The sequence below is a fragment of the Propithecus coquereli genome, unplaced genomic scaffold (genome assembly GCF_000956105.1).
Source record: "Propithecus coquereli isolate 6110/MARCELLA unplaced genomic scaffold, Pcoq_1.0 Scaffold836, whole genome shotgun sequence".
Taxonomy (NCBI): domain Eukaryota; kingdom Metazoa; phylum Chordata; class Mammalia; order Primates; family Indriidae; genus Propithecus; species Propithecus coquereli.
The window spans coordinates 126,878-144,254 of record NW_012154574.1 but is presented as its reverse complement, the minus strand read 5'-3'; the positions used below and the strand labels follow the sequence as shown (position 1 = coordinate 144,254).

General features: G+C 45.8%; 2 gene segments (V, D, J or C); both read left to right on the top strand.

Annotated features, from left to right (window-relative positions):
* Positions 1 to 3,549: 3,549 nt before the first annotated feature.
* On the top strand, positions 3,550 to 4,177 carry LOC105825943. The segment is given in 2 exon segments: positions 3,550 to 3,674; positions 3,777 to 4,177. Coding segments are annotated over 2 exon segments (447 nt in total).
* Positions 4,178 to 12,377: 8,200 nt separating this feature from the next.
* LOC105825942 lies at positions 12,378 to 12,958 on the top strand. The segment is given in 2 exon segments: positions 12,378 to 12,423; positions 12,528 to 12,958. Coding segments are annotated over 2 exon segments (477 nt in total).
* Positions 12,959 to 17,377: the final 4,419 nt, after the last annotated feature.

The following is a 17,377-nucleotide window of genomic DNA, read 5'->3' as shown; positions in this document are numbered from 1 at the left end:
GACCTCTCCAGCAGCTCCAGCTGCTCTCTCATGGATTCTGGGCATCTTCAATGTTCAGTGACAGAGAGGATGGTGTGAATATTTCAGTTCTTTTTCTTAAGATCAGAAAGTCAGCATAGTAGGGGGACAGCACCAGTATCAGTGTTTACACTAAATCCACCTTACAAGACCTGCAACTGCTGGTCTCTTTCTCCAGGTGTATATTTTGTCCTCAGATCCTCACGCTCACTACGTGGGGAAGATGGGAGCATCCACCATGGACTCTCCCCCACTGCACACACATTCCAGCGTCTCCAGACTACGGGAGTGTGGCATTTATGTGTGGGAGCAAATGCCATGGGGTGATGTCATGTCTCTGCCTCCCCAGAATCTCGTGATAGTGGTGTGATGTGCTATGAAGTTGATGTGGGTCAGGTGAGGAAAAGCTCACGTAGACATGCAGAAGTGACATATATTTTGAAATAAGATTCGGAATCTGTTTAGAAAAGACGGATGATGGCAGCTCCTTATAATTTGGGAATGAGGTGGCGATAGACAGAAGTAGGGGCCATTGTAGTTTTGTCTCTGATAGCCTGGTGCACGCTCATTGCACTGAGCATGTGGGGATTCCAATATTGCAACGGCAGAGGTCATATCCTAATGTGTTTAATTGTCATCGAGTCAATTATGCATTTAACTTGCATCTGTGTACATGTTGTCAAGACCTGGGAGTTCCAAAGAATACTCCAGTGGAATTACTGGAATCCAAATATATTCCTCCCTTACTCACTGTGTAAACATAGCCACACCTAATCCTAAAGTCACTGCCCTTGCAAAGACGGTGACTGTTTCCTGCCCTGCTAACCTACTGCATGAGAAGCCTATATGTGTTGGGCAGCACCACGTGTTCCTGAGATGGGCCCCTGGGAGTGATGCCAGGTAAAGTGAGGGGCTAGTGCTATGCCCACTCCTGCTCCTGTTCCTTCCCATGAAAGGTCCACAGATTCAGGTAACATCTGCATCCTGTTAGATTGCATCCCTTCCCCACAGTGCAGGGAACTGTGCACATTCATGCAGGAAGCCCCATTGCACTGGAAGTGGTGGCCACATACCTGCCATACCAAATTACTGATGCAGGTGAACCTCTCAGTCAGGCCAGCTCCTGCCAGTGAACCCCATATTGAGTGTCTTTTACTGTGAGGTGGAGCCCTTGGCCCCAGGAAATATCAGGCTGACACCAATAATTGAATTGCATGCACGGTAATCACACAGCTAGTGGTCCTGAGTGAGGCCTTGGATTTAGAAAGACACACACCCGGGCTGGATCCAGTCAAGGTGAGTCGGTGTACCTCCCAGAGTCAAAAGTCTCAGTGAATTTGATATCACATGATCTGTGCCTCAGTTAAGGAGCCCTGTTGGGGTCACCGCTGGTATATTTTGCTCACAGACTTTGATTAGGCAGAGGGAGGGCCTCAGCATGCATTGGTGGGTGAAAGTACATGAAGTTAGGAGATGCGAGTCATCCAGCCGTGCCACTGTGGTCACTTAATTCATGGACCATTGGGGCAGTGCTGGAGTCACTGGCTGCAGAGGATGACTGTTGTCCACTGGCTAATTCCGTGTACGTGACTATCAGTGGAATTCCACAGGGAGAGCACTCTAAAGACACTGAGATGCAATGCACGGGTCTTCTCGCCAAGGCCAGACAACACACTCATAAATAATCCACATGCTGGTGGCAGGTGCTGCCTGCAGGAAGAAAAAATCATGACGGCGATTTTTATTACGTGCTAACACGCTCCCAAATGTCACGTCACCACTTAATATTAAACAAGAAATGTTCCACAGGTTGCCAAGTCTCAATAGGGGCGTAATCATGGACACTCTCAGGGATGCACACAGGCAGGGCCCACCTCCCACACAGGCTTCCATCGAGTCACTGCACCAGGTCCTCTCACAGGGGACTGGGGAACAGTCCTGTGTGACATCCTCCATCGTACTGGCTGTGGGAGATAAATTACGGTGTGGTTTAAGTCTGTTATCTTCCATGAATGAAGTTTTGTGAATGGTGAGCAGAAGATTTATAGAAGGAAATTTTGGAAAAGCTCCTCCACATATAAGCTTATGCCAAGAGTTTATTAAGACCTCAACGGTAATCACAGCAACAACAAAAATTAACATGTGGGTCTTGATTAACCTAGACCAAGGTCCCTTGCAGGGATTCCTTGGTCACAAAGAATGCAGCACGTGCTGGCACTACAGAGTGCTGTGGCATCTGGGTCTGTAATCAGGGGTAGAGGTGAGATTAATTCCTATCAACATGTCATAGTGACAACTTGTGAAATCTTTCTTCTTACTGCCACAATGTTAGGCGGTGATTGGTTAGAAGTCCTGGTTCCCAGGGAGGATCACACCAACTGGGGGCACAGTGACCACCCCTGAATCTGAGACCTGGTCTGATGCCCCTCAGTTGGGATCCTCATGACTGTGGACCAGTCAGCAACGAAAGGCACTTTCTTTCCCACTGATACGCATTAACTCTGCTTTGAGGCTGAGCTTGGGTGTATCCATGGAGGCAGGGGCAGTCCCTTAGGCCTAGGCAGTGTCTGTGGGTTTCTCCATTGCATTCACCACTGGGGAGGACAATTGAAAAACCACATGACTGAGGTTGGCCATGAGACCAAGGACAATGGCTCTGCAGTGCTCAGGCCTGAGTCACTCCATCAGGGAACAACAAACACACAGCAACCCTCACTGCAAAGTGCTGGGCGTGAGTGAGAAGAATCCACAGTGGAGGTGGGAGGGGACAGTAATCAATGTCGAGTATGACCACAGGGCCACCTGCAGCAGTGCACGGTGGAGCCTGACCACTCACACTCACATTGTGACTTCCACAGAGCTTAGGGCTGGCTACTGTCCCAAGCATGTGGCAGCCCCATAGACTGAACCTGGGCCTGTGTGGTCCTGACTGGCAAGAGGGAAATGTAAGGACGAACTTCAGTGGATTCCTGCTTGGCCCCGCTCTTGCGCCCTGGGCCCACACAGAGGAAGCAGCAGTTGCATTAGACAATTTTTGCAAAGCTGAATCCCCTCAGGTGAGTGAGGTGCACATCACAGGTGATGCACAACATTGTGGGGAGATAGTGAGGACTTGAGGCCCAAAGGTTGATGCAACCCTGAATCTGTAACACTAGAATGCAGCAAAATCCCATCATGTTCTCATTACTGAAAGGGGATACTGCAGACCCCAGGAGGCATTTCCACATCGGTCCTGAAGTCGGTTCAGAGAAGCAGTGGGGTGCAGTGGTGAGAAGCACAGGCCCAGATGCTGAAGATACCTCTCAGCAGATACGGGCCTCCTCTTGGGTGCATTGCACAACTCCTCGATGCTTCCATTTGGATGGTTTGATCCGTAAAATATCGTGACGTATGAAGTTCCCCAGGACTCTCAACTCTTCTCTCGGCCCTTCCCTCCTTCAGGTGTCCCCACCCAGAGCTTGCTATATAGCAGGGGACATGCAAATAGGGCCCTCCCTCTGCTCATGTAAACCAGTCCAGCCCTCACCCTGCAGCTCTGGGAGAGGAGCCCCAGCCCTGGCATTCCCAGGTGTCCCCATTTGGTGATCAGGACTGAACACAGAGACTCACCATGGAGTCTGGGTTGAGCTGGGTTTTCCTTGTTGCTCTGTTACAAGGTAATTCATGGAGAACTAGAAATATTGGGTGTGAGTGGATGTGAGTGAGAGAAACAGGGGTGTGTGTGGCAGTTTCTGACCAGGATGTGTCTGTGTTTGCAGGTGTCCAGTGTGAGGTGCAGCTGGTGGAGTCTGGTGGAGGCTTGGTCCAGCCTGGGGGGTCCCTGACACTCTCCTGTGCAGCATCTGGATTCAGCTTCAGCAGCTATGACATGAGCTGGGTCCGCCAGGCTCCAGGGAAGGGGCTGGAGTGGGTCTCATACATTAATTATGGTGGTGGTAGCACAAGCTACGCAGACGCCGTGAAGGGCCGATTCACCATCTCCAGAGACAACAGCAAGAACACGCTGTCTCTGCAAATGAACAGTCTGAGAGCCGACGACACGGCCGTGTACTACTGTGCGAGTGGCACAGTGAGGGGACATCAGTGTGAGCCCAGACACAAACCTCCTGCGTGGGCACACGGGGCCGCCAGGCGGCACTCAGGACCCATTGTACCCTGAGTCAGCCCAGGGCAGGTGCAGGTGGAGGGTAAGGGCTGGTTTCTTGTCGGGGTCGTGGCTTCCTCTCCAAAGAACAGTTTCCTCTGGGGAACTTCTCTGAATTCACGATTCTGTCCTTCCTTCTATAGTCTCTGAATTAGATACGTTCGTGGTAATGAGAGGAAATATTCTCACCTGCACAAAAGGCAGAGAGTGGATTCCAGTCACTTTCTCCTGTCACCAAATGTACATTAATTATCTAAACTTCTGAATAAGTCCAAAAATCAATAAAAGATTTTGTCTTGGACAACACAATGCAGCACAGCACATGGAGGTGAACGTTCCTTCTATCCAGCAAGCAGGAAAATGTGCCTGCTGGACAATAGGGCAGAGGGAGTCAGCATCTGAAGCAAAAGAAGGAAGACCCCGTGGTGGTCAGTGTCCCAGTACCAGGCTCACGACATTGATTGTCTCTGACACAATTCAAGGACAGAGGGACCCCACCAACATTTAGTGTAGATGTTGACTCTGATGATGTTACACACATGCACACATGCACACACACATGCACTCACACACTAAGTGAACATGGGAAGGGTTACTCCCTCCACTATTGAGGTGTCTGCAGAGGAGGGCAGGCCTCTCAAGAGAGTCCCAAGTGGGTTCATAGAGCAGGAGGGGGGACTGGCTCAGGTTTTCACAACAGTTCCCTGGTGGGCAGGGAGGGCATCTCACTCCTAGGAGGGGTCTGGTGGGGTCTGGACCTCTGACAGCCATCTCGAGAGAAAGCACCTGTGATTCCTTCCTAGAATTCCCATGAGTGGGACAAACAGGGAAGATTAAATGGGCCTTAAGATTTCAGCAGGCAGACATCGGTTAATCACTCTTACTTCTTATTCCACTCAACAACTAGGTTTCAAAAGGAGCCAAAAGCTCTATCCAGGAAAATAGAAGAGGTGCTATATCACGAGAATGGAAGAATCGGCACCACCTGTACTTGCCGTCAAACTGGCACTGACTGATGGACACCTAGGTGCTCACACAGTAGTAGTATTCACTGGGGGTTGGGGGGCTGGGGGTGAGTAAACTCACAACTAATGGACTCGGTTGGTGTTGTAGGGGTGGAAAGGGCACGTCTCAAATCATGGTCAGGATGTGGCAAAGGCTTAACATGTAACCAAAATGTTTGCACCCCCATAATTTCCTGTAATAAAACAAAAAGAGCAAAAAAAAAAAAGATTAAAAAACACAATGAGTAGTCAACAACCAGGTTTGCAGAAAAGTAGAAGATATTTTATTAGTGTGAGATGATGTTAATCATAATTAGGATGAGTAGGAGGAGGAGTTAGACAGGGGTCTTGGTCCAATGTCATGGGTGGAAGCTTTTCACTCTCCAAGGTCATCAGCTTATCCTGAAGGTCGTGGGTCAGCTGTGGGCTTCAAAACACCAAAGCTTCACGGATTCTATGAAAATGCTCACTTTGGCATCCTCTCCTGCAGTAGCCAGCAATGCCCAGAGCTCTGCATGGATGGCGTGGTTGTGAAACATGAACCCAAGAATTGCCTCCCTGGAATTCCACTACTGGATTTCCACTACTGGATTTCCTTAAAAGTACTTCCTGATACTAGTTCCAATGTGGCCTAAGCACAGTGCTCTGATGTTTCCTCAAATACATGCAATGTCCCAGTTTAGCTTCATTAGAGACATTTAAAAAGATGTAGTAAAAAGCAGCCTGAATCTGTGGGTGATAGGAGTGCCTATAACACATGAATTACTTCAGTATTTCTTTTAGTCTTCCATGCAGTGGGGAGAATGCTAGTATTCATGGTAAAATCAAGTGTTTGATCTGTCCAGCTACCAAGACATTGGGTAGTAACTGACATGTCCTTGAGGGAGGGGACCGTAATGCCACAGTGCTAATGGTGGAACCATTGGCCAAGGGAGTTCACTCATCTCTTAAAATTGTGACATCTGGAACTTAATAATGTCAATTTGATCAACATTTTCAGAAGTTTTAATGAATGGATCTGGTGTTATATGAGTAGTGGTAATGCCTTACAATCTTAGACGCATTTAGAAAAGAGCTCAAGCTGCTTTTTCTTTTTTTTTTTTTTTGAGACAGAGTCTCACTATGTTGCCCTGGCTAGAGTGCCATGGCATCAGCCTCGCTCACAGCAACCTCAAACTTGTGGGCTCAAGCAATCCTACTGCCTCAGCCTCCCAAGTGGCTGGGACTACAGGCATGTGCCACCATGCCCGGCTAAGTTTTTATATATATATTTTTAGTTGTCCAGATCATTTCTTTCTATTTTTTAGTAGAGACGGGGTCTCGCTCTTGCTCAGGCTGGTCTCGAGCTCCTGACCTTGAGCTATCCACCCGCCTTGGCCTCCCAGAGTGCTAGTATTACAGGCATGAGCCACCGCGCCCGGCCTCAAGCTGCTTTTTCTGAGTAATGATATTCAACAACATTTGTTTAGCTCCCATGCTGCTATTTTTTGATTTTTTATTTTTGCATGATTTCCAAAGTTACATTTCTCAGGTCTCTAGGACTGAGAAGTTTATATAAAAGTTGCATAGCTGGTTTTTCATTTTGATAGGGTCTCCACCATATGTGAGAAACTCTTTTCTTTGCAAAGTATCCCAAGTTCATGCACTACCACAGAACATGAATTTAATCCCAGTTTTGGCTAATGGACAAATCTAAAAAGAGCAAAGACTTCTGTCACCAAAGCCAATTTTTCAGCAGACTGAACACCATATTCTAATGAAAAGCTTATGTTAGTAATGTCAATTACTGGTTATCAACCTCCAGTTTTATTATTGAAGTGTGATTCATATTCCATGGAAGTTTCATTAATTTGCAGTCACACCAACAGTGTATGAGTCTACCTTTCTATCCACTTCATGCCAGCATCTATGGGTTTGGAACTTCTTGATAAAAGCCACTGGAGTTAGGTGATATCTCATTGTGGTTTGGGTTGGCATTTCCCTGATGATTAGTGACATTGTGAATTTTTTTCGTATGTTTATTGGTCATTAGCTTTTCTTCTTTTGAAAACTTGTGCTCATGTCTGTTGCCCAATTTATAACGGGTTTTTTGATTTTTTTACCTGTGGATCTGCTTGATTTCTTTTTAGATTCTAGTTATTAGCCTTTTGACAGATATATAACAAGAATCATTTTCTCCCATTTGCTAGGTTGTCTATTTGCCCTATTGAGTGTTTCCTTTGCTGTGCAGAAACCTTTTCATTTATGCAGATTCCATTTATTTATTTTTGTCATTGCTGTTATGGTCTTTAGGGCCTACTTCATAATTTCTTTGCCTAGGCCAATATCTAGAAGAGTTTTTGAACTTTTCTAATAGAATAATTATGGTTTCCTGTCTTAGATTGAACTCTGTTATCCATCTTGAATTAACTTTAGTGAGTGGTGACAGATGTGGATCCTGTTTCAATCTTCTGTATGTGGCTATCCAACTTTCCCAGCACCATTTATGGAATAGGGATTCTTTCCTCAGTGTATGTTGCTGTCTTCTTGGTCCAAGATCAGATGGCAATTTATATCTGGGTTCTCTGTTCTGTTCCACTGGGCTATGTCTCTATTTTGTGCCAGTACCATGCTGTTTTGGTAACTGTAGCCTTAGAGTACAGCTTAAAGTCTGGAGAAGTCATGCCTCCAGATGGAATCCTTTTGCTTAAGGTTTTCCTGGCTATTTGGGCTCTTTTCTGCTTCCAAAGAAAGTACAAAATTATTTTTTGTAGATCTGAGAAAAATGACATTCATATTTGGATGGGAATTGCATTGAATTTGTAAATTGTTTTGTGTAGTTTGGACATTATAACATGTTGATTCTGCCAATTAATGAGCGGGGTTTATTTTTCATTGTTTACATCATCTGCAATTTCTTTCCTCAGTGATTCATATTGCCCTTTGTAGAGATCTTTTGCTTCCCTGGTTAAATATATGCCTAGGTGTTTTTTTTTTCTTTCTAGCTTGTCAGAGGTATTGCATGTTTGATTTGCTCCTCATCTTGACTGCTGTCGGTGTATAGCGATGCTACTGATTTCAGTACATTGATTTTGTAGCCTGAGACTTTGCTCAAAAAAATAAAGAAGATGAATGAAACAAAGTGCTGGTTTTTTGAAAAGATAAACACAATTGATAGACCTCTTGCTAGATTAACCAGAAATACAAAAGAAAGGGCCCAAATAAGCTCAATCAGAGATGAAAGACAAAATAAAACTGATACCACAGGGGAAATAAATATTATCTGTGAATGCAATAAAAACTTCTATGTGCATAAGCTCAAAAACATTGAGGAAATGGACAAATTCCTGGAAACACTCAACCTCCCAAGGCTCACTGAGGAAGAACTAGAATTCCCGAATAGACTAATTATGAGCAACAAAATTGAAGCAGAGATAAAAATCTTCCAAGGAAAAAGTGTCAGACAACATGATTTCACAGCTGAATTTTATTGGACCTACAAAGCAGAATTGGTACCCATACTGCAGAAATTATATCACAACACTCAAAAGGTAGGAATCTTTTCCAACTCATTCTATGAAGCCAGCATCATCTTGATACCAAAGCCATAAAATGTCAGAACAAAAAATGCTAACTACACACCGATATCCCTATGAATATAGATGCAAAAATCATCAGTGAAATTCTAGGAACCTGAATTCAGCAGGACATCAAAAAAAAATAGTAATAATCCACCATGAGCAAGTGGGCTTTATCCCAGGGATGCAAGGATGTTTCAGTATACATAAATCCAAAAATGTGATTCACCACATAAAAAGGAGCAAAGACAAAGGTCATATGAACATCTCAATACATGCAGAAATCACATTTGATAAAATCCAGCATGATAAAATCTTTTAACAAAATAGGCATAGATGGAACATACCTTAAAATTATAAAAGCCATATATTACAATCCCACAGCCAAAATCATACTCAATGGGAAAAGTTGAAAGCATTCCCATTTACAACTGGAACAAGACAAGAATGCCTACTGACACCACTTCTATTCAACATAGTGCAAGAAGTCTAGCCAGAGCATTCACAAAAGGGAAGGAAATGGTATGCAAATGAGGAAAAGGCAAGCAAACTATCCCTCTTTGATGATGATATGATCTTGGATCTAGAAATCCCCAGAGATTCTGCCAAGAGATGCCTAGAGTTGATAAAAAGACTGACTTTAAATGTTAGTGCATCACAATCTGGAAGTCTTTGGTTGATAGGAAAGTGGTTGGAAATGCACGAGGATCTGTCTACCCATGCAGCTCTGTGTCAATGCTTGGGGGCACCACATGCATGGCAATTCTGAACCCAAACATGTCCAGACTGATTTTATTAGCAACTTTCCATGGATAACCTTTTGCAAAATATGCAATCTCACCTCCCAACCTGATGAAACCCATCCCTTTTATCTTCACAGGCAGACTGAAAGAGTCAAATGCCCTGCATGCCTCCTGATTTTGAAAGTTGGATTCTGTCTTTAACTCATTCTAATATGAGCTGTTAGGAAACAACTCTATAATCTGATCTCACTGATATCATTAATTAACATTCTGTTTGTCAATATAATTGATCATTTTTCACGTATCTTCCTGCACAACCAATTGTAACCTGAATTCTCTATATCCATTTAGACCTTCTTAATATAGTTTTGTCAGTTGCGGTGTCCTAGCATGCCAGCTCACAATCTCTAACATATCGCTCGATGTTTCTTCGAACTCTATAAGCTACTTAAATGTTAAAAATTCTCAGCTAAAAAGTGATAGTGACAATATTAAGTATCATTTATTGAAGTTACTGTGTACCAAGCACTTTCCATTCTTCTCATTCGAATGCTAACAATTACTAAGCAAATTAAATATTATCCTAATTTACAGGGGAGAAAACTGAGTAAATGTTTAGAAAGTTTAAGTGTTTTTGCCCCAGGACATAAAGCTATTATAATATGTGAGGGAGCTACAAAAAAAAAAATTCTCAGCCATTAGTCCAATTAACCAAATTCACAACACTCTAGCACAAATAACATCATAAAGTCCGTACAATTATATTAGTCTTTATAATGAATCTGCATATCTAAGCAATTGACAGCTGTTCTCTCAGGTCAGAGGGTCAAGGCAGATCATGTTACAATTACTTTAGGGAGTCCAACCAATATGGCTCTACCTCCAGTCTCTGGGCTGGCTGTTTTAATATGAGGCCTCTTCCAGCTGATGGATAGAGCATGACCAAGGCTTTATCCCAGCAATCGTGACCTAACTCCTCCTGTTAATTCGCTGACCTGATAGTGACATTTATTACACCAGTCTGTCAACATAACCCCATCCTGCAGGAACACCTGCTGTCCATATGGCAGGAAGTTGATTTCTTCAGAACACATCTACTCTTGAGTGGCTGCAATTTGTGCCAACCAGAACTAAGCAGTATTCTAATGTGAGATTGCTTTCCCTGCCACAGTTCTCCTTTCAGAATCCCTGCCCAGGTTCTGATATCTGCATCTCTGACATAAGACCTTCCATGATGTTGTTTAAGACCAAGGAATCTGTTTGTTGTTAAGGGATGGGGGACGTGACTGTGTAAATATGAGCACAGGATCCAATCAGCCTACATTTTTCAGATTTTTCCAGAAACACATAGCAGGATAGAAAAATAGAAGGGTTGAGTCAAGTCTCTGCAAATAGTTCTGAGTGAGTATGACCCACACATTTTGTAAATTTGTCTTCAAGGAGGCAACATAAGTCCTAAACCAAAGTCTGTGGCAGGGATTTCTTGGTCACAAAGACTCGCTGCATTTACATCAAAATAATGTACATGACAGTGTTCTGCGGCACATGGGTCTGGATATCAGGGGTATAAGTGAGATTAATTCCTATCACCATGTCCATGGTGAAAACTTGTGAAATTTTTTCTTCTTATTTCCATATTATAGGCTGTGATAGATTAGAAGTCCTGATTCCCAGGTAGGAACACTCCTACTTGGGCACAATGTGCTCCCCTTTATCAGTGGCCTGGTCTGATGTCCCTTAATTGGTGTCCTCATGCTTGTGGACCAGTGAACAAAGAAAAGGTTCTCTCCCACTGATAGACATTAACTTTCCTTTTGAGGCTAAGCTTGAATGTCTTCATAGAGGCAGGGCCATTCCTTCAGGCCTGGACAGTGTCTGTGGGTTTCTCCACTAAATTCAACACTGGGGAGGTCAATTGCATCAACCACATGCTTGAAAATGTCCAAGTGACCAAGGACAATGTTACCATAGAGTTGAGGCTTGAGTCCACTAGGGAAGCAACACAGAGCAACCCTCACTGTAAAGTGCTGGCCATGTGTTAGAAGCGTCCACAGTGTAGGTGAGAGGGGATGCTGGTGAATAACAAGTACAACCAGAGAACTATCTGCAGCAGTGGACAAGGAAGGCTGACCACTCACACTCACATTGACACTTCCACAAAGATAGGTCTGGCTACTGTCCCAAGCCTTTCATAGTGCTTTGAACTAATCATGGACCTGTGTGGACCTGCTTGCTCAGTGAGAAATGTAAGGATAAAGTATAATGGATTCTTGGTGGCCCCACTCATGTGCCCTGGGCCCAACACAGAGGTAGCAGCAGTTGCGTTTGACAAGTTGTGTGAGCCTGATTACCCTCAGCTGAGTGAGGCTCACTTCACAGGTGAGGTGCTGTTGAGGACAGACGAGATGCTGAGGCCCAAATATTGATGCAACCTTGAAGTTTCGGTAACAATACAATGAAGCACAATCTCATCATGCTCTCATTACATAAAGGGGTTTCTACAAACTCCATGAGGCATGTCCACATCTGTCCTAGGGTTGGATGACAGAAAAAGTAGGATCCAGTGCTGAGGACCAAAAACCCAGATATTTTGGGTAGCTCTCAACAAATATGTGTATGTGCTCTTTGCATATTTTACAACTCCTCCATGCTTCTGTGTGTCAGGTTTCATCTGTAAAATATCATGGGCTATGAACTCCCCCGGGAATGTCACCTCTTCTCTACGGCCTGCCCTCACTCAGGCATCCCGACTCCAGAGCTTGCTATATAGCAGGGGACATGCAAATAGGGCCCTCCCTTTGCTGATGAAAACCAGCCCAGTCCTCACCCTGCAGCTCTGGGAGAGGAGCCCCAGCCCCAGCATTCCCAGGTGTCCCCATTTGGTGATCAGGACTCAACACGGAGACTCACTATGGAGTCTGGGCTGAGCTGGGTTTTCCTTGTTGCTCTGTTACAAGGTAATTCATGGAGAACTAGAGATATTGGGTGTGTGAGTGGATGTGAGTGAGAGAAACAGGGGTGTGTGTGGCAGTTTGTGACCAGGATGTGTCTGTGTTTGCAGGTGTCCACTGTGAGGTGCAGCTGGTGGAGTCTGGGGGAGGCTTGGTCCAGCCTGGGGGGTCCCTGACACTCTCCTGTGCAGCGTCTGGATTCACCGTCAGCAGCTACTGCATGAGCTGGGTCCGCCAGGCTCCAGGGAAGGGGCTGGAGTGGGTCTCATACATTTATAGTGATGGTGGTAGCAGAAACTACGCAGACGCTGTGAAGGGCCGGTTCACCACCTCCACAGACAACGGGAAGAACACGCTGTATCTGCAAATGAACAGTCTGAGAGCCGAGGACACGGCCCTGTACTACTGTGCGAGAGACACAGTGAGGGGTCCTCTGTGTGAGCCCAGACACAAACCTCCTACGGGGGCGTGCGGGGCCACCAGGAGGCAGACAGGACACAAGAGGCAGAGTCAGCCCAGGGCAGGTGCAGGTGGAGATTAAGGTCAGCTTTCTACCAAAGGTCTAAGTCTCCCTCTGCATCTTACAGATTCCCCTGGGAGCCTGTCTATATTGAAAACTCTGTGCTTTCCAATGATGTCTGTAAACTTCAAAAGTTTCTTATATTACGAGAAATCATTCTCATATGCCCCCAAAATATTTACCATTCATGGAGGCAGAAAAATGCACAGGAGTCCGGGTGCGGCTGTGGAAACCGTCTGCCCAGGATGCAAGTGTGACATCCAGGGACAGAGAAAGGGGGAGGTCAGTGGAACTTCCTAACTACACTGCAGTCCAAGCAAAGTGTAGCAAACCATTCGTGCCCCTCTGAGCCTATGTTGCCCTTAATAAGACCACTGCGTCTCCCAGCCATGACTGTCACTTAGGGTCCTGCTAGGACACGTCATCACCTGGAAGTGGCCCCCTAAGGACATGGGTCTTTAGCACAAACCAGGGGCTGGATGGCGGAGAGTGGCAGCAGATGCCTGGTCCTGGACCACCCGTGGGTGGAGGCAGAAAGGTAAATTCTCGGGGTGCACACCACTCTTAGATTTTCATAAAAGATAATACGGTTTTGCATGAGCCTCTCAGATGATGTATAAAAGCTTGTAGTCTGCAAAGAATTATAATTCCCATATTTGCATATTTTTCCTTAAATGTCTCCTGGCTCAGTGTTTCATTCACACGAGGAATTGTTATCTGTAGTGTGACCGACTGGTTCTCACATCCAGTGGTCTCTATCCATGTGCAGAGATCACGAGTAATTTGGCAATTTCCAGAGACAAGCCCTCCCCTCACCCAGAGAGACAGCAGAGATCTCTCTGACTGCCCAGTCTGAGGAAAGCTGGCCCTGCAGGCCGCAGACTGTTCAGAGACCCCAGCTCAGCTTTATGTAGTTGGACACTTCCCGCCTGCAGGGAGCTCAGCAGCCTGACTCCAGTGGACGTGGCTCAGGTATCATTATGGGTTCAGAATTAGGAAAATTGGGTTTTATTCTGAATATTTTCCTCATACATGATAGGGTGATAATTGAATCCTTCTTCCCCTGACAATCCTTTTTCTTTCTTATGTGGTCACATGTTTAGGGAGCGTAAGCTTTTGCCATATATTTGCAGAAATCTAGCCTCAGAATCTACTGAATTATTCTAGGAAACTCAGAGACTGAACAAAACTGGATTTTTCACTCTTACCAAAATGTGAGTGTCTGGAAATTTCAAATTGTTGTGCAGAACCCTGTGACCACGAACTTCCCTTCTCAGTGCACATCCTGGTGCCGAGACGAGGATCCTACCTGTGACCTGGGAAGACTGAGACGACCTTGACCAATGTCAGAGCCATCTTCTCTCGTTTCTTTTGTATTCTGGTGGTGTCAGTCGTAATGTTTTCTCTTTACTTTCTGATGTTGATTTGAGTAGTTTCTCCTGTTCTCCTAGTTAGTCAAGTTCAGTGTTTGTCATTTTTCATGTTTCAAAAGGAAGAAAAATGAGTGATTTGTTGACATTTCTAGTGATTTAATTCCGACGTCATTTATGTCTCTTATTGACCGTAAAGGCTCATGAACACACTAATGAGAACTCGACTGAGCTGTTCCTTTTAACCCCACGTTCTTCTCAGACTCAGCGAAACCTGCGAGTGCGTCTCCCCAGTGGACCACGGAGCTGATGTGGCCCCCACTGCACGACTGGGATGAGACTCTCGGCCGTGGGCGGAGCACAGGCAGGGAGGTGTGAGGTGAGGGGGCTTTGTCTCCCAGGAACACGCCTCTTCTCCTTCCTCATTCCCAGATTCAGTCATGTCCATCAGGCTGGGGAATCACTTAATTTCCCTTGATGTAGGGATGGAGGCCCAGGAAGGAGACTTGTCAAACCTGGGTTCTGCAGATGCTGTCTTGGAGAATGAGCTTGTTTCTTCCCCTCTGTCCTGAGTCTGCCACCTGATAACTCCCCTGTTCCACCGCACCCCACACGGAGTTTTCATGGCCACAGCCCCACACCCTGCAATGTGGCACCTGCTGCTTGCCTTCTGGAGAACATCCCTACCCTCGTTACCTCCTGCCCTTGGTCTGCCCTCTAGTCACTGCACAGGCTCCAGTGTCACTTCCAATCCATGTTGCACCCACATGGGGTCTGACCTTAAATCCCTCTTTACTCTCTCTTTGATTCCGAGTCATGACTTTCATTCTAACAGTCCTTTGCATCTTAGCAGCACTCAGGCACAGGAAAGGGTTAACTCAGCAGGCCTGGGTCATCCAAACCACGTGCATCCCTGAAAAAGTCCATTCTAGGAACTCACCCATAGTCCACTCCTGAGAGAAGAGTTCTGATCCCTTAGCATACTGCTCCTGGTAATAGCATTTTTACACCAACGTTATTAAGGTGTGATTTACATGGAAATACTCTACAATATTTAACTTCTGGAACTGAATGAGTTTGGGTGCATGTGTACACCTAACCAACATCAGGACATAAATATATCCATCACCTCCTAAGGTTTCCTCCCATACCCGCTAATATAATTATTTTTTGTTATCATCATTTATCTTGTTTTTATATTTGTGTGGGGGGGTGAATACACTGCAGTACTTGATCACACAGTGTTCATGGTGAATGCCAGTTCATGCCCCAGGGGCTGCTGTCTGAGCAGTGGAGGTCAGTTGTGCAGGTGCTGCAACACCCGGGACTGACCCCAGTGAGGAGCGCTGGCCACCAAGGCCCAGGTGAGCTTCCCTGAGGACAACCCCTCATACTTGTCGTCATACATCACTGCTGGGAGAATTGAAGGTGGACAGGACACTAAGCAGGGAGAACACACCTGGGCACTGGCACCTGTTTTCTCAGGGAGTTAACACCTGTGCTTTTGCTGATTTTAATTCATATCATTTTCTGTAATAAACTGACCGAGAGTATAATATGTTACTCTAAGACCTGCATTTATATTGGTCCTAGAGGATGAGGGTGGTCTTGGAAGACTCAATATAACTACACCAGAGTGGATTTCCCAGAAGAACCCTGCCCGGTTGACACACAGCTAAAGCATCGCTTAGCAAAGTGAAGGACAACAAACTGGGGGGGATTGAAAGTCTGATGCCTGGATGCTCACAGAGTCACCTGGTGTGAGACAGGACGTGGGCTCCAATAAGTCATGGAGGTAAAAGTTATCAATGGATGTGTGAATGTTAGATCAACACTGTAGGAGTTTATTTCCCAAATACAAAGACAATGTAGAGATAATCAGAAATAGTCTAAATATACAATCTGTATATGTACTAATAATAACTGAAATGAAAGCAAAATAGTTGCTCTCCATCCTGCCCTGTGCACACTGAGCCAAGGCTACAAGGGTCAGATCCACCATCAAGATGAACAATTGTCCTGGAGAAAACTGCTCTGGCCCACGGTGTCAAAGAAGGTTGTCCATGTGCAGGGCAGGGGAGGGAAACATTAAAGTACGTAATCCAGAGAGTGCATGGAAGAGCAGCATCATTTTGTGATGTGATTCATGTCATTAATTGACCTCACCAGGTTAAGGAGCAATACTGACTAAGGGACTACGGGCTGATGAGCATGGCAGAGTCTCCTTGGCTTTGTGCCCACATGACTGAGGAGGCATCGTGTGCACTGTGGAGTGACATCTCACAATAGGGCAATCACGGGTGGGTGCAGGTGATCCGGACACACGGCACGTTGTTCCTGGTGGGATAACTGACCCGGTACAGGAGGTAACAGACTGCTGACCCCGTAAGGTAAGTCACTTCCTTTGAAGAGTGAAGCGGACTCTCCAGATGGAGAACTGATTCCACCCACCCAAGTCCTGCTGACGTGGCTTTATGGAGTTGGCGTCGTGATCACGTGTTACGCTCCTTGCCCAGGCCACGGGAGACGGCTGGGACACAGGGAGGCGCTTTTGGTTCTGCTCCAGTTGCCCCCACTGTGCAAGGTCAGGAACCACCTTAGAAGCTGTATAGGTTTCTCTCCCCCCTCAGAGTTCCCTTTGGGCCTCAGAGATACTAAGGACGGGAGGTGGATACAAAGGAGAATGGAACAGACGCAGGGGAGAAGGAAGGGACTCATCCCAGGGAGGTGGGCGAATTTACACGGTTACCAAGGAAAGAGGTGGCTGAAGAGGACAGTGATGGGTTGACACAAATGTATAAAGCAGAACCATGAAATGCTGGGTGGACCAATGGTCTGTCGATGTTCAGAAAGCTAAGCACATATTCCCTGTTCATGGTTGTCTGCAGGAACGTGGAAATGCAGGAGACAAAATGACTTTAGCAACTTACCCTAATACCATGGGGGCCTGTCTGGCAAATCAGCAAGGTGAGGGTGGTCGGAGGGCTGGAACAACTGTCCTCACTCCCAGCTGGGTGTCCCGGCCCTGATCATGCTCATGTGCAAAGTGCCAGTTGGTGAAGAAGAGTGA